Here is a 23,286-nt window from a genome sequence, read left to right as displayed (position 1 = left end):
TATCTACACGTTTGTGCACATATGTGTATGCGTGTGTGTGCATCCTTGGCCACACCAGCCACAATTGCAGTGTTGTGTGACTAATAACCTTCTGCCTTGTGGACCCTGGTGTTTCCTCATGGCCATGGTAGACAGGAAGGGGAGGAGCGTGGTGTTTCCTCATGGCCATGGTAGACAGGAAGGGGAGGAGCTTTGTTTTTGGACCACAGAGCGAAGTCATTAACAGACATCATTGATGCAGACAGATCGTTGAAGGCGCATCAAATATTTGAGAATATTACCATGATGTGCACTTTGATTGCATTAAGTTTTGTGTGTGGTGTTGCTCTTTCTGCTTTATTTCCATGGATAGGAAGATGAATCAAGTGCACGTCAAGAAGGTCAAATATTTTCAAAACGATTTGTTTGCCACGTCTGTTGTATGCTTTTCTCTAGTGGCACTGTGCAGGGAGAAGTCAGCAGCAGAGAGACAATTAAGTCTTGAATGTAACTCAACACCCGCTGGAATTCAATGGTGAATGACTTCAAGGATTTCTCAGCTCACTATTTCAGTTATTTTCCAATGGAGATTGATGGACTGATTCCCACCTTATTTCCTGCTCTTTGTGCTGGTCTGATCACCTCTTTTATGTGATCTTTATTTTACTGTAGGAACGACAACAGGCAAAATGCACTGGTAAAATATGTTGATAAAATTGAGGCTAGACTTAACTTCCCCCAAGATGAGAGATGAGAGATGAGGTAACATCTCATTCTCATTACTCGTCTCATTCCATTTAAAGTGTTTTGAAGAAGGGCTATCACTGCCGATCAGTACTTGAAAACCTGAATAATATGAGTCATATTTCTTTTCTCTCCACAAAAATATTAAGGTGTGCAAAATCCCTAATATTTTCACTGTGGGCTGTTGAAAGAAGTTGGTTCTTAGGCGCGGCTAACTCGCTCTTCACGGGTTGGTGTTTTATAATTAGACACAATATATACCGGTATATAAAAACCCAACCCCCGGCTGGCGCTTTGCTTTGTGTGGAGTTGGACACCCTCCCTCCCCGGCTACCCATCAGAAGGCCACCTCAAACCGCATGTAGCCCCGTCGGCTATGTCACAGTTTGTTGGTTTGCCTTTGTTGAAGTGTTTTTGATGTGTGCTTGCTTTAATTACCCAAATGGATACCACAGTGATTGTGAATACCCAATGGATTTTATGCTGTAAAGAAAAATGTTACTTTAGAGGCAAAGTGAAACGTCACTTCCTGCTTTCTCCCTGTACCAGCGCTGAGAAAAATATGAATGGCGGTGGACGGAGAATAAGGTTACTTTTTTGATCCCGTTTGAATTGTGTCACCGGGTACCAACACCAATTTTGTCAATTTAAAACGTAACTTTGCATGTCAAGAAAGTCTCAGTTTGTCGTCAAACTGTTGCACTAGAAGTTATAAATCAGAAAGACTACATACACTGTCGCCTAAGTGACGTCACTTTCTCTGCCGGCAAAGCTGAAGACCGGCGACATGCCACGAGCTTCCACGAGCTATGTAGTTTTTTATACGAAACTAACCCCTACGTTTCAGTTTGACGACAAACTGTGACTTTCTTGACATGCTAAGTTATGTTTTAAATGGACAAAATTGGCGTTGGCACCCCGTGGCACAATTCAAACGGGATCAAAAAAGTAACCTTATTCTCCGTCCACCGCCATTCATATTTTTCACAGCGCTGGTAGAGGGAGAAAGCAGGAAGTGACGTTTCACTTTGGCTCTCTATTATGTCAATTTAAATTGCGAGATGAAATTTGACTAAGTTTCACTCAATAAATCATACTTTGTTTTCATCTCTCTTGCTCTGTCGACTCCCCCGCTCTCCACTATCCAAACTCTCTCTCTCTGGGTCACCTCCCTTCCTGCAGGTGGCAGCGTTACAGGAGGAGAAGGGCAGTTTGCTCGCGGAAAACCAGATCCTGATGGAGAGACTTAACCACTCTGACTCCATAGAGGATGTCAACAGCCCTGCAGGACGCAGACACCTCCAGCTGCAGACACAACTGGAGCAACTACAGGAAGAGACGTTCAGGTGAGCGATTAACCAGGTGGAAGGAGGGATGGAGGTCAGTCACGAGCAACCCCATAGACCAGTGGTTCTCAAATGGGGGTCCCGGGACCCCCAGGGGTCTGTGGCACTTTGCCAGGGGGTCTGCAAAAAGTTTTCAGGAAAATAAACATAAAAACTTTTTTTTTGTGTGCCAGAGCTTCATAGTTCAATGGAAATATGTTATGCTTTAAATCTAAAATGGTTCATGGATTACATTCTAATCTAACAAACCTATCAATTTACAAGTCAACCACGTTACCGTGGAAAAATTAAACTTAGCCCAAAATCACAAATCAGAATGAGGGGGTCCCCGGTATATTTTCTATCTTGTAAGGGGTCCTTAGCTGAAAAACATTTGAGAACCTCTGCCATAGACTAGTGCTAAAGGTGATGTTTGTGATTTCTCCAGGTTGGAGGCAGCTAAAGACGACTACCGTATCCGTTGTGAGGAACTGGAAAAAGAACTGTCGGATGTTCGGTCTCAGAACGAGGAGCTGACGTCACTGGCTGACGAAGCCCAGTCTCTCAAAGATGAGATGGATGTTCTCAGGTAAGCCCAGTCTCTCAAGGATGAGACTCTAATGCTACAGAATCCAAATTCCAGTCATTGCTTATTGCCATCTGGTTCCCAGACAAACGAATCTGACCGTGTCTGTTGTTGTTCCCTCCTCAAGACATTCATCAGACAAAGTAACAAAACTCGAGGGCACGGTGGACTACTATAAGAAGAAATTGGAGGACCTGGGACTTCTCAGGAAACAGGTACAACATTTTTGGACTTGGTAGCTATGCCAGTCTGTTAAAGGAGAATTTCACTTTTGTTTTAACCTGCAGCCCTCTCTTCACATTAATTATGATCTGACGACTCACCCAGTGCTCTCCGCAGCGTTTTTGTCATCCTAGGCGTTGTTTTGAGATCAATAGCGTCCAAGCCAATCCTAGAATGGAGCTCCGTGAGGGCCAAGTGGCAGCATGCTTTTCCTCCATTTAAATAGACAGTTTTATTCCCGTTTGACGCATATCGTCATAAACTGTTCCCTAAGGAACGATCAGACTGCATTTCTCCCCCTCGCTCTTTTCACTAGTTACAGGCAGCCCATTTTTGCCTGTCTGGTCAGTGAGAGACACGACTCTCGTCTGGAAAGTCTTGCGGGACTTTCCTGCCTGTAACTAGTGAAAAGAGCGAGGGGGAGAAATGCAGTCTGATCGTTCCTTAGGGAACAGTTTATGACGATATGCGTCAAACGGGAATAAAACTGTCTATTTAAATGGAGGAAAAGCATGCTGTCACTGGCCCTCACGGAGCTCCATTCTAGGATTGGCTTGGACGCTATTGATCTCAAAACAACGCCTAGGACGACAAAAACGCTGCGGAGAGCACTGGGTGAGTCGTCAGATCATAATTAATGTGAGGAGAGGGCTGCAGGTTAAAAAAAAACGAAATTCTCCTTTAAGATTCTAAAAACTTAAACAGCTTCTGATCTATGATCATACGTTCTGAAGTTCAAAAACCGTGTCTAAAATTAACTGTCACAGCCAGATGGACAACATGCCTACATTGCTAATAATGTTCTACTGACTGCCTCAAATTGACTCATACTTTTTACTGCAAATATACAACCACTTCCATACTAGTCTCCTTATTCCTTTATTTGGCGTATTGAGATCAGACAAATGGTCGCCCTAACCTGACGCTGCGAACAAGCCGCTCAGGAAACCGTTTCAAAGGGGTAGGCACTTTCAAAAAATACCTGGCAGGTGATTGGATGAACTGTCTGTCATGCGCCCGCCAGTAGCTGCCTCATTGGATGCTGATTGGTGCGATCCACTGGTGGTTCGGATTCAAACCGATAGATTGGAGCGTGGCAAGATGATCTCATGATCTCGCGTGAATCCAGCTGCCTTGCAAGATTATGGTTGGCCTGCTAACAGGCCATTTTCAGGCAGAGAACAGGTAACACTTTCATTTTCAGGCAGAGAACAGGTAACACTTTCATTCTCTCTTTTCAGGTGAAGCTTTTGGAGGAGAAGAACACGATCTACATGCAGAACGCAGTCAGTCTGGAAGAGGAGTTACGTAAGGCTAATGCTACCAAGGGCCAGCTAGAGGCATACAAGAGACAGGTAACCAAGTGACACCTAGTGAAGACAAGCAGACATTGTTACTGCCTTTTGTATTACATCAATTGACCACTAACCACCATTGCAACAAGATCCTCTAGATTCAACGATATGCACACAGAGACATATAGCTACGTTTACCTGTTTTACAAAGTAATTTCTCCCCTTTAACTGTCCTCTCTGCCCGGTACAGGTGGTCGAACTTCAGAACAGACTGTCAGAAGAGTCTAAAAAGGCTGACAAGATGGAGTTTGAGTACAAACGCCTCAAAGAGAAAGTGGACTCTCTACAAAAAGAGAAAGATGTACGCACCATTTGTTTATACATTTTTTGTTTTGGGGGGGGAGGAGGCGCACTGGTCTCATTTATTGAGACAGACTCGCCTCGGTGAACTGACATTAGTAGAGTCAGTAGTCTGGTTTCCATCCACCTGTTTTTATGCGAAATTTCAATTTGCGCACAAAAACACTGAGTGGAAACGCTGCCTAATTCGCAAAAACCTCCAAATTTTGCAAAAAAGAAGTTTTCACGCTTGAGGGAGGTGGAAAAGTCGGGTGTATCGATTGTCTACTTGTAGATCATCAAGAAACTTTAAATGATTAACGTTAGATGTGTTTAACAGAGCTGTATATCAGGTCTAGCAGCTGATCAAGATTCAAGATTTTTATTGTCACTCCGTAGTACAAGTATCACGTGTGAAATTCTTGTGCTGTAGGCTCCGTTACAACATAGTGCAAAAAATAAAAGATATATAAATAAAAACAAGAGGCAACAAGCAATAAAGCAGTAAGACACGCCACAGACAGTGGCGTATTCACTGCCCATAGTGCAAATGGCATGAACATATTTTAAACATAATTAAACATAATAATATTCTGTTCGGTGCAAATAGCGTATACCTAATTAAACATACTATTGAACATTAGTCATACATAATGGTGGCATGTACAGTGCGGTACAGTACGGCTACTACACTATTTGTATATGTTAAAGAGTCTCGTGGCCTGTGAGAAGAAACTCCCTCAAGCGATTTGTGCGTGCTCTTGGGACCCTGTATCTCCTCGCTGAGGGTAGCAGGGAGAACAGACTGTTGTGGGGGTGGTTTGTGTCTTTGATGATCTTCAGGGACCTCCTGAGGCACCGCTGGTTGTACAGATCTTGCAGTTCTGGCAGCTCACATCCTGTTACGTGCTGGGCCGTGCGCCTCACCCTTCTTAGCGCCCTGCGGTCCATGGTGGTGCAGTTCCCGTACCAGGTGGTGAAGTAGCCAGTCAGCAGGCTTTCAATGGTGCCTCTGTAGAAGTCCCTGAGGATTTTTGGCCTTAGCCCGAATTTCTTGAGGCGCCTGAGTCTGTGTAGTCGCTGTTGGGCCTTTTTGACAACAGTGGCGGTGTGGTTGGCCCATGTCAGGTCCTGGTGGATCAGCAGCTCAGACAGCCTCAAACACCAGGTGATTGACAGCTCTATGATTCTCAAAATAGCAGTGGATGGAAACGCGCATTATTTCGCATTTTCTTTTGCCGACTTTCTGAAAATTCGATTAAAAGTTGCGATACATTTGGATGGAAACCCAGCTAGTGTTATTGAGACAGACCCGCCTCGGTGAACTAACGTTAGTAGAGTCAGTGTTATTGAGACAGACATTTGGAGTGAACTAACGTTAGTAGAGTCTGTGTTATTGTAGGGATACAAGCTGAAGAAACAGTGCCCTCGTCCCTGTGTGGTTAATGGTTTGAAGACCTGTGGATTGCATTACAGCACATGGTGTATCTGTTATTCCTCAAACCAGACATACCAGCTGTGACGGCAAGCATAGTGCTGCTGTCCAAATAAGATCTGATCTCTCAAAAGTTGTTTTAAACTTCAACTTTCTTTCTTTTGTTTTACAGAAAAATTAGTACACTCCCATGTAAACGTAAATTATGGATTTAATGTTACAAAGTACTGCAATGATCTCAAAGAAAAAGCCTAGTATTACTATAATATAGTATATTAAATTCAAATCAATATCGTATATTATACTATATTGACAGCATCAAAGTCAGTTTTTCTTTGCTACCATCCAGTCATGTTTGTTTTCTCACCAATCCTACCGTTTTGTGTGGAGCCAGTGTGGCCGGCAGCCAGCCAGCCAGCCAACCAGCCAGCCAGCCAGCCAGCCAGCCAACCAGCCAGCCAGCCAGCCAGGAGCCTGTTTGATACAACCATTGTTGTGCTTTGAAAGGATTTACTCGCGGGGTCAGACCGGTCAGCAGGGACAAAGTTTGCGAAAAGGCTAAACTTAAGTGACCATTATTCACCTTTTTCCTGCACTTTGACCTTTCCCATGATTCTCAGCGGTAGCCGTTTGTCGACTTGATCCTGTTTACATTTCTCTTCACTAGCAAAAGAGGGTGCGCGTCGCTGTCAAAGAGCTATTGTGGTACTGTATGGGCTTATTTGAGCCGAAATGACTAAAAATAGTACGTGGTTGCATAGTGCCCGCTTTTATTTTGAAGGCTAATCGTCCAAACCGGAAGTCTTATTTTCACTATCGTTCGCGACTGGAAGTCTTATATTCGCTTATACAACGGAGCTTTAGCCTCTTCCGCTATGAACATCGACTGTATAAAAAAATTTAACGGCCCTCGGCGGAAACAGGAAACCGGCAGCAGGAAACAGGGAAGGAGGATGTCATGGAAGCGCCCATTGGCTTTCCATGAAACTCATGAATAATCAGAAAAAGTTATGGGTGAAATTATTAATTGGAGAAAAAGCCGTTTTACCACCACTTGCCGCTTGGCGGGTGTTTATTTCCCTGCGATATTTCTCTACTTGTGTCTGATTCTGTTTTACGCATTCACACGTGTTTGCTGTCTGTCTCCCTGTCTAGCGTATGAGGACAGAAAGAGACTCACTCAAAGAGACTATTGAGGAGCTGCATTGTGTCCAGGCCCAAGAGGGACGGCTCACCTCAGGTAAAATTAATTAAAACGAGAACTAGTCGTGTAACTGTTGCATTTTGTGAATCAATGCAATCTGACTTTTTTTTTTTATGAAATAACAAATTCATATTTTAAGAGAAGTGACTCATACTTGTCAATAGAATAATTGAATGTGATGGGCTTTTTCATTCCAGTTAGTAGGAGTAGTTAGTGCCAGTATTTCTACAAGTGTCTTGTCTAATTTTGAATACACATCTTAATCTGCTACCTTAGAAGCTGGAGTACCTGCATAGTTTTGTTTACCCTTTACTAACAATACTACCTCTTGGTCCAGGTCTGTTCCCATTGGCCAGCAACGAGGGCTCTGATTCGTTGGCTGCTGAGATCACCACCCCAGAGATTCGGTATGATTTCTGAACCCCAACTATCAAAGACATGTATGTTAGGGTTAATACTCCTGCCCCTGCCCTGACCAAGGCACTGGCAAAAGTACTGGAGTTGGTCCCCGGGCGCTGCACTACTGCGGCTGCACACTACTCCTAGGTTCTACCTACTGTAGCATAGTATTAGCCAGGCCTAGCCAGTGACTCATAGGAATAGACTATGTGACAACCAGGAAAGACTAGTGACTACTGGAGAGTCAGTTGACAGCCGGAACAGGGACGGCACCCGGGTAGCAGTATGGGTTAGCTCCCCAGCCTGTGTCTTCCGTGAGGAAGAAGCCCAACAACCCACGAGAGGCCTTTTAGGAGGGCCATTCAAGCCGCAAGTGGAGACTGCAGTGCCACCAAGTACTGGTACTGCATGGTATCCACTAAGATACCATCACCTCGGAATGAGATGTTTGGAGCGGGGGAGTCTGGTGCAGCGCACAGGTCATAGACCTGGTGAGACGAGGGAGGAACCCGGCCGGGTGGCAACCCACAGAGCCCGGTCCCTCTACGTACCAGAGCCCTCCCCCTCCCCCGGTCCCGGCAGAGTAGTTCCGGAGCAGCGGATTGAGTGGCCCTGACCACGTGACCACCTTCGACCCTTCCTATAGGGCTGACCGTGGGTAGCTACTGGGACGTAAGTTGGGGCTTGGCCAGCCCCGGCTGGGTCACCTGGGCGAGGGTGTATGATGTTGCGAGACCCGAAACATCCTATGACCCCAGGGTACATCACTGAGGATACGTCCCAGTTATGCATCCATGCGATGTTTTTTTTTTTCTTTATTAGATAGGTCAAATGCAGAGGATGAATTTCCCCACGGGCATAATAAAGGTTGCATCCTCATCGCACCCTTTGCTTCAAAATGTGCTTGACAGGGCAAGAGGGAGAATGACAAAGAATAAATAAAATACAAATTTAATCTACGTCAGAAGAGCTGTTTTCTGCCACAGTATTTCATGAAAACATCACATCAGAGTAGGGGAAGATTTGAAGGCTGCATAAAAGCGGCGGTTGGGACTAAATCTAAACGTTCATGAGTCGTTTTCAAAGCTTGACTCCCTTAAATTCAGTCAGGCCAAGTTCTTCACCTTTGACCTTACATTGGTCTGTTTGGCACTGACCTTGTTTTGTGTGTGTATGCATGTGAGTGTGTGTGTGTGTGTGTGTTATTGTTCTCCATGTAGCCAGCTAGCCTCTAGGCTTTTCCTGTTGTTGCTCCCTCCACTGTTGGAAGGCAGATGAGCCAGGCCTGAAAAGCGAGCTGTGTGTGTATCTGTGTGTGTATCTGTGTGTGTATCTGTGTGTGTATCTGTGTGTGTATCGTGACTCGTGAGTGAGTTATGTAACAGTTAGACTCCAGATGCGTGAGTTAGTTACATCAGCCTGGCTCCTCCTGCTGGAGACGCCACCTGCTGGCCTGCTCGTGGCCATGCTCATGAGTAGATCAGTGGATGCTTTTCACAAAGCTTTTTCAACACTAGAAAGTTTTTCGGAGATCACTGCCAGCTTGGCCCCGCAGACTGCAGTATAGTGTTTATCTCAATCCCAGACTACCAAAATGGGGCAAATGAGAAGAAGAAGAGGAAAAAACATTGCCATATGGATATGGGGCACGGTGGCGCAGTCGGTAGCGCTGTCGCCTCACAGTTAGAAGGTCCTGAGTTCGATTCTCGCCTGGGACACTGTGAGCGCTGTGGTTGTGTTCCCCCCCATATCTTCAGTGCCTACTGCCCAGGTGGGTTATCTCGTCGTAATGGCCTTTCTCTCTGTGTGGAGTTTGCATGTTCTCCCCGTGCTCCCCCAGGGGGTTCCTCCGTATATAACCCCCCCACTAAAAACATGCAGAAGATCAGATCGTCATCGTCATCCGACCAGTGACGACAACATCCGAAGTTGGTCCCCGGGCGCTGTACGAGAAAGCGACCACTGCTCCTGGCCTGCCCCCCGGAGGAAAGGACATGCCTGGATGGGTTAAATGCAGAGGACACTTTTCACCGGCCACCGTCAGCATGAGTGTGTTGTGGTGTTCGTGTGACAATAAAAGACGGGCTTGTCCGTTACGAGAGTTTTTTTATATTATTTCATTGGTTCCCAAACTCTGCCCGGTGGAGCCCTAGCCTGATTTTGATCAAATAACAGTTATTTGATCACAAGCAGGCTAGTACAGGTTTTACTGAGCTCAGCATCTCATGTTCTCACTTGCTCACACACTTGATATTGAAGCTGAGGCTGTTTTAAAGTTAGAAATGGAGCAATCAGAGCTTATTTGATCTCTGGAGGTGGAGAAAGGAAAATAAAGATGTTTTGTGTGAGAAAGATCATTGGTCATCTTGTTGACTTTCGGTCAACTTTTCTGAGTCCTGAAGTGATCACAAGAGTGAAAAGGACCAGCGTGTGTTGTGCTATTTTCCCTGGATCCAACCTGTTGCCTAAACCAGGAGCTTCTGTCTGAGGGAGAAGTTCTTGCCTTCCACTTTTCTCATTTATAACCGGAGCCACAGCTGGAAAACACAACGCTGTTATTCTCAATCTATGCCAAAGCTCAAACTCTGTGTTGGTGCGATAGTTGACCTAATGAGCTACACAGGAGGAGCCTGTTCTGAAGTCTCCATCTTACTCAGCAGCTCAGAGTCTTTCCTGGCCCAGCCCGTCTTACTCAGCAGCTCAGAGTCTTTCCTGGCCCAGCCCGTCTTACTCAGCAGCTCAGAGTCTTTCCTGGTCTAGCCCGTCTTACTCAGCAGCTCAGAGTCTTTCCTGGCCCAGCCCGTCTTACTCAGCAGCTCAGAGTCTTTCCTGGCCCAGCCCGTCTTACTCAGCAGCTCAGAGTCTTTCCTGGCCCAGCCCGTCTTACTCAGCAGCTCAGAGTCTTTCCTGGCCCAGCCCGTCTTACTCAGCAGCTCAGAGTCTTTCCTGGCCTAGCCCGTCTTACTCAGCAGCTCAGAGTCTTTCCTGGCCTAGCCCGTCTTACTCAGCAGCTCAGAGTCTTTCCTGGCCCAGCCCGTCTTACTCAGCAGCTCAGAGTCTTTCCTGGCCCAGCCCGTCTTACTCAGCAGCTCAGAGTCTTTCCTGGCCCAGCCCGTCTTACTCAGCAGCTCAGAGTCTGCTATGTCTGGAAACATTTTCCTCAGTCCTCCAGCTGGCAAGGAGTCCACAGCCACACCCAGAAAATACAGCACTCAAAAGACAGAATGTACTGTACTAAACACTATCAGAAAAAAACACAACCTGTCTTATCTGTGTGATAGGTAGATGGATACATAGATGGATGGATAGATAAATCATCTTAAGCATTTCAACAGAGAAGCAAAGTTATTCATAAACTTGAATGAGGAAAAAAAACATGATGCAGACAGACCTAATGAGACAAACCCTTTTAACACAACCTGACAGACTGTTTCAAACAGCAGCTGACTGCCTGACTGACTCTTATTACTGTTGTTACTATTTTTAGAAAAGTGCTATAAGTTAATATTATACTTGTAGTTACAATTTTCTACCAATTAAAGTGAAGTGTCACGTTTAACCCGCTGCTGTCCCATGTGTTGAACCTGCTGCTGTCCCATGTGTTTTTGTAGAGAGCATTTGATTCGTCTTCAGCATGAGAACAAGATGCTGAAGCTGTCCCAGGAGGGATCAGACAATGAGAAGATCGCTCTGCTGCAGAGTCTACTGGAGGATGCCAACCGCAGAAAGAACGAGCTGGAGACGGAGAACAGGTCAGAGAGCGTGGACACGCACAGAGCCAAGGCTCAACATGTTTCTGGAGACGGAGAACAGGTCAGAGAGCGTGGACACGCACAGAGCGTGGACACGCACAGAGCGTGGACACGCACAGAGCGTGGAAACGCACAGAGCGTGGACACGCACAGAGCGTGGACACGCACAGAGCGTGGACACGCACAGAGCGTGGACACGCACAGAGCGTGGACACGCACAGAGCGTGGACACGCACAGAGCGTGGACACGCACAGAGCGTGGACACGCACAGAGCGTGGACACGCACAGAGCGTGGACACGCACAGAGCGTGGACACGCACAGAGCCGAGGCTCAACATGTTTCTCAATAGCACACGTCGTCTTATTAAATTGCATCAGAATGGACACAATTAAAATATTTTACTACCTTGAATCCTTAGCACTGTTAAATATATTCTATACTGAACAAAAATATAAACAGCACTTTTGTTTTTGTTCCCATTTTTCATGTGTTGAACTAAAACAAATCTCTGCATACAAAGGGCTTATTCTCCCAGATTTTGTTCACAAATGTGTTTCAATCCGTGTTAGTGAGCACGTCTCCTCGCCAAAATAATCCACCTGACAGGTGTGTCATATCCAGGTGCTCATTAAACAGCATGATTATTACCCAGGTGTGCCTTGGGCTGGTCACAATAAAAGCCCACTCTAAAATGTGCAGTGTTCTCACACAACACAATAACCCACATGTCATAAGTTGTGAGTTGGCATGCTGACATCAATGAATGTCCAGCAGAGATGTTGCCTGTGAATTGAATGTCCATTTCACGACCATAAGCCATCTCCAAAATGTTATGCTGCCATCAAATGGAACCTGAGCCCTTGGTGAAGATGTGGTTACGACATGGGAAGTTGTGTACACGATGATATGAATTCTGAACTTTCAGAAGATTTCCATATCCCAAGTTGTGAATACCACAGGATTCATATGGACTCTTCTCATGAACAACGGTAAACATGGCCCCCTTTGAAGGCAGCAGTATTGTGACCAGTCCACCATGGCACACCTGTGCAATAATCCAGCTGCTTTAATCAGCATCTTGATATTGCATATCAAGATATGACATCAGGTGGATGGATTATCTTGGCGAAGGAGAACTGCTCACTAACACGGATTTCAACTCATTTGTCAACTAAACCTGACAGAAGTTTGTGTCCATACAGTAGAAGTAGTCTTAGAATTTTAAGTTCAACGCATTAAAAATAGTAGCAAAGACAAAAGTTGATATTTTTGCATTGATATTTTTGTTCGGTATAAATGAGGGCCACATTTTGCTTGTGGCCTGATTTTGGTTTCGTGTTTCGAAGTTTACAGCAATCTCCCATGTATTTCCCCCTCCAGGATTGTGTTTGTCAATCCAGAGATTTGGGATCCAGGAATTTGACATCATCGTTAAAACGATGTTGTCCACGGTTAAGACTCCTTCCTGTCAGTGCCCCTGACCAAGGCAATGGCAGAAAGAACTGGAGTTGGACCCCGGGCGCTGCACTGCGGCTGCCCACTGCGGCTGCCCACTGCTCCTAGTTCTAGGAAGGTTCCTAGTAGACTAGCAGTGGTTCTCAAATGGGGGTCCGTGGCACGCGAAAAGTTTAAAGGATTTTTTTTTTTTTTTTTGCAAAAGCTTCATAGTTCAATGAAAATATTTTATGCTTTAATGTGGTGCTTCTAAAATGGTTCATGGATTACATTCTAATCTAAAAGATCGGCGCGGCCTGGGGTCCTTCAGGCTAGAGCGAGGTGCTCGCCGCAGGCGAATGACGTGCAGCGCACAGGCCTCCTTGAGGCATCCTCTTTGTCTATGGTGCGGCATAGTAGGATTGCCTTTTGGGAGGGTCTGGTGAGACGAAGGAGGAGCGCGGCCTGGATTAACCCACAGAGCCTTAGCCCTCCATGCACCGAAGGGTCTTTCAATACTGCGGTGTAGCACTAGCTCTATTGCAGCGGATTGGGCGTGATCAACCCTTCCGCGGGCAACGCTGCAGACAGAGTAGGAAGGCTGATCCGTGAGCGGCTGCTTCCGGGACGCGGGTCGGGGTCTTAACCGGCCTCGGTTGGGTCTACTGGGCGAGGGTGTATGATGTTGAGAGACCCGAAACACCTTACGACCCCAGTTAACATCACTGATGACGCGTCCCAGCGCATGCTGTAGCATTGTATTTTGAATCGTAATCTAACAAACCTATCAATTTAAAAGTCAAGCACGTTACCGTGGAAACAATTAAGCTTAGCCCAAAATCACAAATCAGAATGAGGGGGTCCCTGGTATATTTTCTATCTTGTAAGGGCTCCTTGGCTGAAAAACATTTGAGAACCTCTGGAATAGAGGATGGGTCAAATGCAGAGGATGAAGTTCCCCATGGGGATGAATAAAGGATAACAAACTCATGTTATGTGTGATTGTGTGTTTCTCATCCAGGTTAGTAAATCAACGCCTGATGGAGGGACAGAGTCAGGTCGAGGAGCTGCAGAAGAACCTTCAAGAAGAAGGCTCCAAAGCAGATGATGTGAGTAGAACAACTACAACACCATGATGTGAAGGTCTTCTACGGATTTGTTTTGTCTGTTCAACACTGATTCTGGTCAAACTGTTTGCAACAACCACAGGAAGTCAAATTCCATCTTACATGTAGTCGTTGTTGGTGATTGTTGTGAGTAAAGATAATCCTCTTTGTAACATTCTACAACAAGACTGCCACCATCTGGAGGGAGGGGGGAAATACTTCTGTCAAGGTTTTGGCTCCAGAATCAAATATTTAATTTAAAAGAAAAAATTCATATTGCTGTCAACAAAAGCAGCTCTTTAAAGTGCTAAGGCAAAATGAGTAACTGTGTTTCATATGCCTTCATCAGATTATTTATTTATTTAATTAATTATTTATTTATTTATTTATTTATTTATTGTGTGTTTTTTTTATTTATAGTCCATATATCCATTTGTTGTGTGATGTGTAACTAACTCTTCCCAACACTAACATTTCCTAACACCCATGTCATCCATGTTTGTGATGGTCGTGTTTTTCTGTCTGTCTGTCTGTCTGTGTGTGCGTGCGTGGTTTCATAATCTATGTGTTGTGTTCTAGCGCTGGAAAGGTAGTATCTTTCTTTGGATGGCTACCAGCCTTGTTTGTTGAAGATGCCTGCTTGGATTGAGGGCCTTCATGTCATCCGTGACATTACAAGGAAACAGTGATATTTGGCACAGCACCACCACCTTGAGTGCATCCCCAAAACAAACACAAAAATCACTACCTTTCCCCCGCTACCCTGTCTCCTCTGCGACCGGGAGATTGATGTTCAGGCTGCCATGACACCTCCTCTCTAAAAAAAATAGTGGAGACTGGGAAAGAAGCTACTTAAAACCTCTCCTTGTCTTGTCAGCGGTGGATACCGAGGACTGTTCTACAGGAAGTAAAATACATTTTTGTTTGACATGTGGCCCGCAATGATCAGACCATCAATTTGGTTAGGGGTGTAGAGATACAATGATAAAAGTATCAATCAAAGTACAGTATCATACAGTATCAAACACACAAAATGCTTCCATACCTGGCGTAATCCAAGTCTCCACAAGCCCCGGGAGGCCAAGTTGACGTGAAAAGACGTCATTTATCCACTGTTTTTAGCGGAAATCCGCACTGTGTAGACAGGTGGTGCAGCAAGCAACCCCACTTCTTTCACCTCTTCTCGCCGCACCTGGTTACAGTGGATATTTCAGCTAAAACCAGGGTGTAAATGTAAATGACATACTTTCAAGTCAACCTGGGAATCTCAGGGCTTGTGGAGACTTGGATTACGCCAGGAGAGCAGTATGGGAACATTTTGTTTGTGTTTTTTCTCTGTTGTGTTTTGCGTTTTTGCTCGTGACCCCGTTCGCACTCGGCAGACTTCTCTACTTGCCTGACGCGGCGTGTGTCTGTGTGGCGTGTGTGTGTGTGTGTGTGTGTGAGAGAGAGAGAGAGAGCGAAAGAGCTTGCATGCATCTTCCATCAGCTGATGTGTGTCTTTGCTACATGATTCACTTCATTAACCTGAAATCTAAAACGCTTCATGTTTTCTGTTTCCGTGGGGATCCTGGTTCCCTTCCTGCCAGACTGTACTCATTCTGCATCCCATTTTGCATCCCCATTACAAGTGAATCATTAGTCTGGTGTTGACTGTGGGTGTGACCTTGCTGCTCCAGCCATCAGAGCTGAGCTGCCGTCAGTCAAATATGTGGGAAAATGCAGCGAGATGAACGGGCACAACACTTTCTTTATGCCTCCACCCGGCGATAGCCATGGCCGGAGCCCGGAGGCATTATTATGTTTTCGGCTTGTCCGTACGTGCGTCCGAGTCTCCTTAAAGGAACACTCTGCCCATTTTCAACCAGCTTTGTATCATTAGAACATCAGTAGTATATCAGAAAACTGTAAACGGTTTTGAAGTCTGTCATTTAATTTGACAGTTATTGAGTGTTAAAGTGTGGACCAGTGACATCACTGGTCCACACTAACTCAAATTAATAACTCATTAACTCAAATCAACTCTCAATAACTGTCAAACTATTCATCATTCATCTAGTTTGACAGTTATTGAGAGTTGATTTGAGTTATTAATTTGAGTTAGTGTGGACCAGTGATGTCACTGGTCCACACTTTAACACTCAATAACTGTCAAATTAAATGACAGACTTCAAAACCGTTTACAGTTTTCTGATATACTACTGATGTTCTAATGATACAAAGCTGGTTGAAAATGGGTGGAGTGTTCCTTTAATTAGGAAGTTCTTGAAATTTGGCTCAAACATCCATTTGGACTCGAGGATGAACTGATTAGATTTTGATGGTCAAAGGTCAGCTAAGGTCAACTCAGCTCCATTCATTCCCACGAGTAATCATGATGACCTCCAAAAGGGCGTTTTGTCTCACAGTCAGTCAACCATTCGCTCTCAGCCAAACTTAACCAGCTGGGGTGGTCATGACTGAAGGGATGATGGGGAAAGAGTACAGATTTTAGAAAAATCATCCTGGTTGGCAGGTCTGTGCTTCTTTCTATTCAGTAAATCATTTGTTGTGCATTTTCTTTTCACTCGGTGCTCGCACTATCAGACTATAGTAAGTATGACGTGTAGATCCCCAACAAACTCCCTCCTGTAGAGTTTGAACTTCCAAATACTCACCTTGCTTTAGACTATAAATGTTTGCAGTGGTTTCTTTAGGCCTCCTGAAACACATGTAGCAAAATGTAACAAATAAGCAAATTGTAATAACTGCATGAAGACTTTGAAGTTTACACAATATTGTAAGAACTCAAGAATACAATTTAATACAAAACCAAACTGACCATTTCTATCTCTATCTATCTATCTATCTATCTAACTAACTATCTATCTATCTATGTTTTCAAATTTATTTTGAGTGCCATATCTTAGGGAAAAGATCAGATTATGGGTTAATGTTTAGTAGACACATTACACACAGAATATAAAAGTTGCCGTTCTGCATATGGCTGCAATTCATGTAGACACAAATGCCATATGAGTCACAAATGTGCTCCTAACTTCATAATGTAATGTTACAATGTTACGAGTTAATTTTATTACATTATTTACATACACACACAATGCTACATTGTTGCTTTGCTAATTCATAAATTAATTATGGCAATTCATGTTCTAATATCTTACATTGGTTTCAGAATTTCACTAACTTATGCACATTACACTTTGTGCAGTTGTTACATTGAGTTGCTACACTTGGAATAATAAGTCCTTAGTTTTTCTCCCATACTAGTTGTCTCTTTCATGATTCTCCATTTTTCTTTTCCTATTAGAAATATTCAGAGTCATCTTTGATCAGTCTTGATACATCTCCCCCCCCCCTCTCTACAGCTAGATCTTTTCTCCATGTAGAATCCCTAGGTCCGCTTCCTCCTGATTCCTCCATGCTGTTGCCTTCTGATTTAGAGCCAGACTGAGCATGAAATCCTGTTTCCAATACTCTGCAGATATCTGCTTTCACACGATTTGCCAAATACCACATCAGTAGAGAGTGACACTGCCCAAGGGCATCTCTGTACACAGCCTTAAAACGATGATTTGGAACGCTTCTAAAAAGCACACCGTTTGGTTTTGAGGCATCAAATCGTACGTTAACACGAGGTTATTCTGCCGGAGAAATTTGGTTTCTCTTGGTTATTTGTTTACCGTCATACCAGAGCTTTGATTCAGTATTTTTGCCAGGATTGTTCTGTATTGTAAACGTTCCCTGCTCTGTACTGCCCTCTGTTGGATGCCAAGGGAAATATGCAGGATTTTGTCAGATAAGGTTTTCATCATGAAACCCGTGACACAACCTTTTCAACCTAAACCAACCGGGTCCCGTGCTTGACCTGTTCTCCACCATGTAGAAGTATATGGCCATGATCTGCTGTTGATCTTCTGAAGTTCAGTCCTCCTCATCTTGGATAAGACTTCAACCTAATGTATCTGCCACGCCATTACTAACAGCAATCATTAGGTTTCTAACGGGCACTTAGCTGTCCACTTATCAAAGTAGAACTTCATCACAAAATGGCCTTGTGGTGTCTTTCACATATAAAGATGAACTGTAGAGAGGAAACTGCTGCTCTTCCAGTGCGCTGCCGTATCAACTGCATTAATCCTATAATCCAACAGAGTGAATATTTCCAGGGCTTCTTTTGAACACTTATGGAAGATTGAATACGGTCGTGAAAGTAAATGTTTGTTTCTCATTTTTCAGTCGGCTATCCTGAAGAAGAAATATGAAGACCACATGTAAGTACCGCCCCCCCCATTAATTAATGACCATTTTAGTTTGCTGAAATGAGACGCGGAACACTGTTTTCATCTAGTCTGGATAACCTGAAAGCTGATCTGAAACTATTTCAAATCTGTGCTAGTAGTGAAGTACTGACAAACTTGTAAACATGGAATACTGGGACACTGTGGACAGATCTAGGCCAGAAAGTGTTGTCATTGTTTTGTTTGTTTTTGTTTTTCTACCAGGGAGAAACTGCGCGAGTTGAATAATGAGTTGCTGAAGAAAAATGCCTTCATCGACGACATGGAGCCCAAATTCAACGCTACCTGTGAGTTCAGAGACACTACTATCCATTGGTTTCGTTGTTGTTTTTAAACGTGAAACTGATCAACTGAAAGTGCAAAAATGGTAGAACGTCAAATAACATGACAATAAAAGAAAAAGAAAATCAACTCTGAATTTAAGAAAGAATATGGAAATAACATTTTCTTTCATTTTATTTTATGCTAAAGTTGCAGAAGACAGCTGAAACTTGTCTTGTACAACCCCTTGGCTCATTCAGGAGCAATGTCTCGTCTTCTGTCCCCTCAGCCCAACGAGTGGACGAGCTGGAGGATGCCTTGAAGAAGAAAGATGAAGACATGAAGCAGATGGAGGAGAGATATAAGAAATACCTGGAAAAGGCCAAGAGCGTGAGTTTATTATTCATGGCATTACCAAAGGTCCTACTGATAAAGGTGGGGCGTACCAGTCCAGGAATCAGTCCTCAGCCCATTGCTGTTTGCTATTGTGATGGAGGGAAGCGAGGGGTGGACTACCAGCTGCTTTACGCAGATGACCTAGTGCTGATGGCCCACACCAGAGAAGAAGTTGCTAAGAAGCCAGCGGCCTGGAGGGCATGCCTGGAATCGAAAGGGATGAAGGGGAATGTCGAAAAGTCTAGGATCATGTCTGGTGGTGCTGGCATGGGGGTGAATCCGCAGACCGGGACATGGCCATGTGGAATATGCAGAAACGGAATTCAAACCAACTCTGTTCACTGCAAGGAGTGTCAGAAGTGGGTCCATCGGCGGTGCAGTGGGGTAAAAAGGCAGCCTGCAGGCAGCAAGTGAGAGTAAAAAGTGAGACATTTAGGTGTAAGCGGTGTAGCAGAGAAGTTCCACAGGTAGTCGCAGATGAGAAAGAGAGTCTAGTCGCAAACGGAGAGACATATGAGGTGGCGGATAGCTTCTGCTATCTTGGAGACATGATGGACGTGGATGGAGGGGTGGACCTGGCGGTGACTCTGAGGGTCAGAGTGGATGGAAGAAGTTCAGGGAACTCTTGACTTTTCTAACATCCAAGGCCCCCCCGTCCCTGAAGATGAAAGGACCGGTGTTCTCAGCCTGTATATACGGAAGCCAGAAGCGGGCCCTGATGGGCTGACATGGTATGGACGCCTGTACGGAGGCAAGCAAATGACACAAGACCCATTGGCCGGCTAAAGAAGACCTGGTAGATGACCGTGTCGGCTGACGTGAGAGCGCTCCGCATAGACCAAAAGATGGTCCATGGACCATCCCCGGTGGAGGACAGCCACAGCGAGGATTCAGTCCAACCCAGTGGCGCCTGGAAAGAGGACTCCAAACAGATGATGATTAAGAACTGTTGTAGACTGTTGGTAGTTTCTCTAGGTACAGGCCAACACCAACACCTGTGTGTTAAACTGTGTGTGTTCTCTTCAGGTGATCCGGACCCTGGACCCCAAACAGAACCAGGGTTCAGGTCCAGAGGTTCAGGCCCTTAAGAACCAGCTGCAGGAGAAGGACAGGATGCTGCACTCACTGGAGGTAAGCATCCATCAGCCAAGCACTTCATCAGGACTCTTCAGCTCCCACTCAATTAATTAATTACTTAATTAATCATTCATTTCATTGATCCAGTTGGCAGGGTGAGCATGTAAAAGTGGGACAAACACTGGCTCCCTCTGCAGAACTTGGGACAATACTTTAATGTTGTTTAAAACATGGTCACTACTTTAATGTACCGTAAATTCCGGACTATAAGCCGCGGCTTTTTTCCCGTTTTTTGGCCCCTGCGGCTTATATAACGGTGCGTCTTATCTATGGATTTTTTCAGAAAAAAAAAAAAAAAAAAAAAAAAAAATCTCTCTTTTTTAGCACTCTTTCTAACTATAAATCCACTTCTGTTTTAATTTCCTCTCTTGCCCTCTTTTCACCACACCGCGGACACTGTGTGCACTGTAAAAATAAACAACGGTGGTGTTGTGTTATGTTGTTTTGTTGAAATGTTGTAATACGGTAAATGGGAGCTTCCTCAAACAGCCATCTCTTCCCGACAATCCCCTCTGTGCGTGACCACTTACATATGGTAATTACGGTAAGCAAACGGCCACTCGGGCAACAACTCCCTCCCCCGACTACCAGGAGAAAATCACAAACTTCGGCGAATTCACACAAAGGAAGATCAAGGAATATTCACAACAAGACGAGCAGTAGAAGCAACACTCTCACTTACCATGGGGAAGGTACGCAGAAATTCACACGAGGCAGCTTTCAAGTTGAAAGCAGTCAATCTCGCATTAAAAGAGAGCAGCCGCCGATCAAACAGAGCAGCCGCGCGTAACCTGGGCAAAAGGGACTGTCCGTCCGGGGGAGAACTACTGAACAACTCCCTCCCGACTATCAGGAGAAAATCACAAACTTCGGCGAATTCACACAAAGGAAGATCACGGAATATTATAGGAGTGTGAAAACATCCACAATTACCAACGGGTTCCAAAACGCTGGACTGCTGCGGGATGAAGAGGATGACGCCACGGGGACTGCCCCCTAGTCCGATACCTCACGAGTCCGATACCTCACGAGTCCGACACCTCATGGTTTTGGGTTAGGGTCTGGGGGAGGTTAGGTTTAGGCGTGGGGGTGGGAGAGGTTAGGTTTTGGGTTAGGGTCTGGGGGATGTTAGGTTTAGGCGTGGGGGTGGGAGAGGTTAGGTTTTGGGTTAGGGTCTGGGGGAAGTTAGCCTCTTTTTTCGGACTCGTGAGGTGTCGGACTCGTGAGGTATCGGACTCGTGCCATGGCACCTGAAGGAGAGAGGAGAGTGGTTGACGAAGCCACCCTGAACCTGTTCGTTTCCGACACTGAAGATGAGGACTTTGGTGGTTTCAGTACGCAGGAAGAAGAGGAAGACGAGGATTAGTGACTTGACTTCTCTGGTTACAGGTTTGCTGCACATATACGGTAGCCTATTGTTGTGTGATTTTGTCTGGGGATTAGTGACCTGACTTTTGTTTTGTTTTGTTGAAATGTTAATAAATGGGAGCTTCCCCAAACAGCGATCTCTTTCCCGACATTCCTCTCTGTGCACGAACCCTTTCATATGGTAATTAAACATCAAAACACCCGCGGCTTATAGTCCGGTGCGGCTTATAGAAGAAAAAAATAGTCAATTTTGGTCCCGCGGCTTATACACCGGTGCGTCTTATAGTCCGGAATTTACGGTAGTTTAAAACATTGCTGCGTTGGATAATTTTTTTACGAGTTATATGTAATTTCCTCCAAACAGAAAGAGATGGACAAGACGAAGAGCCAGAGAGACTACGAGGAGAAACTGATTGTGTCAGCCTGGTACAACATGGTAAGAAAGGCCCACATAGTCTGAAACGGATTCCCTACTCCAACCCCCCCCCCCCCACACACACACACACACATACACACACACGCACACGCACACACACACACGCGCACACACACACACACACATTAGAGAGAGATTGGGCAAACAGGGAGAAACACCTGTACGATTCCCACACACTTTTTAAGGTTTTTGGTAATCAAAGTCTGTCTATTGTGTATAATTACACAATACAGCGGCCAAACCCCAAGAGCAAAGCATAACGTTGTATTAAAAAAAAAGTTGACTGTGCCGTTACTGAGATTGTAATCGGAACAGGAAATGAACACTAGCTGCCATACTACACATGTTGGTCAGTTTGGGCTGTGGCAGGTAAATGTGTCTGTTCCACCACGCTGGCTGGAAGCCAACCCTCAATTAGAGGTTTGGGTTTACTCGGGCTTAAAACGAGGAAAGTGAAAATGGTTGGTGATGTAGGGACACATCAGACAAAAAGGTGAGTTTCTTGCTTGGTTGCCATGTTATACTTTTCTCAACTGCCTATGGATTGAGCTCAGTAGCTGGTACAACGCCTGTATTATTAGCAGTTTGATTGTAAGCACTAAACCTTTTGTGTTACCTTATTTTCAAGCATCTGAGGCAAAGGCAAATCAAATTATTTGCTATTGATGAAATATCTAGACAGAAATAACTGATATGTCAGGTTTTCCTCAGAGATTAAACATCTTTCTATGGGTGGAAAAGGGTATTCAATTAATTTGAGTTGCATTTACTGATGTTACACACAGTATTTATGCTGAAGTACATTTGACCCCTAGAGGGCAGTGTAGACTTTTTACTAACTGCTGTGCTGACACTCCTGTGCCTCTTTTACTCTTTCCCTGGGTAATATTGGATGCAGAGCAGTTTTCTTCTCTTGCTGACTTGAAGTTGTTACCATCATTGAACTATCCATCTTCTTCATTATTATGATTATTCCTCTCTGCCAGCTTTTAGACCTGCACACTTCTTGTGTATCATTTCCATTAAGCTTCCTCTCTCTCATCGGTTTCTCTTCGCAGGGAATGTCTCTGCAGAAGAAGGCGGCTGAAGACCGGCTGGCCAACACCGGGTCGGGTCAGTCCTTCCTGGCCCGGCAGAGACAGGCCACCAGCACGCGCCGCTCCTACCCGGGCCACGTCCAGCCCGCTACCGCCAGGTAGACAGTACCAGGGCCCAAAACAAAAACAGCACGCCAAACTACCTTACAAGTCCCCCCTAAACATAGATAGATGTGCCAGATTCCTTTTCTCAGGCGCACTATTTCCAATTCATTTCTAACGGAGGTTCCTGTTTTGACTCCCACTTTTTTCTGTCTTCTTGTGTCAGATCCTTGAGGTAGAGATGCCAGCCACGGCTGCCCAAAACATGAACCACTTTTATTCCCGACTAAGCATATTTCACCTCTTGACTCGTCTGACGCCAGACATCCACCCGGTCTGCACCCCCCAGCCCATATATCCGCTTTAGCGCCTAACCCTCCTTTCCCAACCGCTATAGACATAATTGGAAGGTCTGACTAACCACTC

The 23,286-nt window shown here is 45.0% G+C and overlaps 1 protein-coding gene across 1 annotated transcript in view; it reads left to right on the top strand.

The window, feature by feature from the left end:
• The window catches only part of hook3 (hook microtubule-tethering protein 3), a gene marked incomplete at both ends in the record, with an annotated part of 43,871 nt that extends 20,951 nt beyond the window's left edge, over nucleotides 1-22,920 (top strand). Inside the window, 15 exons of the mRNA XM_083657601.1 lie at nucleotides 1,906-2,069; nucleotides 2,497-2,637; nucleotides 2,762-2,849; nucleotides 4,098-4,211; nucleotides 4,402-4,512; nucleotides 7,081-7,165; nucleotides 7,467-7,536; nucleotides 11,140-11,280; nucleotides 13,738-13,825; nucleotides 18,062-18,096; nucleotides 18,328-18,410; nucleotides 18,674-18,774; nucleotides 19,807-19,911; nucleotides 21,650-21,721; nucleotides 22,780-22,920. Coding sequence (XP_083513727.1) covers nucleotides 1,906-2,069; nucleotides 2,497-2,637; nucleotides 2,762-2,849; nucleotides 4,098-4,211; nucleotides 4,402-4,512; nucleotides 7,081-7,165; nucleotides 7,467-7,536; nucleotides 11,140-11,280; nucleotides 13,738-13,825; nucleotides 18,062-18,096; nucleotides 18,328-18,410; nucleotides 18,674-18,774; nucleotides 19,807-19,911; nucleotides 21,650-21,721; nucleotides 22,780-22,920 — 1,539 coding nt within the window. The remainder of the gene's footprint in view (nucleotides 1-1,905; nucleotides 2,070-2,496; nucleotides 2,638-2,761; nucleotides 2,850-4,097; nucleotides 4,212-4,401; nucleotides 4,513-7,080; nucleotides 7,166-7,466; nucleotides 7,537-11,139; nucleotides 11,281-13,737; nucleotides 13,826-18,061; nucleotides 18,097-18,327; nucleotides 18,411-18,673; nucleotides 18,775-19,806; nucleotides 19,912-21,649; nucleotides 21,722-22,779) is intronic.
• Nucleotides 22,921-23,286: the final 366 nt, after the last annotated feature.

The sequence above is a fragment of the Poromitra crassiceps genome (assembly GCF_964638095.1).
Source record: "Poromitra crassiceps genome assembly, chromosome: 21".
Classification (NCBI taxonomy): Eukaryota; Metazoa; Chordata; class Actinopteri; order Beryciformes; family Melamphaidae; genus Poromitra; species Poromitra crassiceps.
The sequence above is the reverse complement of the archived record's forward strand: the minus strand, read 5'-3'. Positions and strand labels throughout refer to the sequence as shown.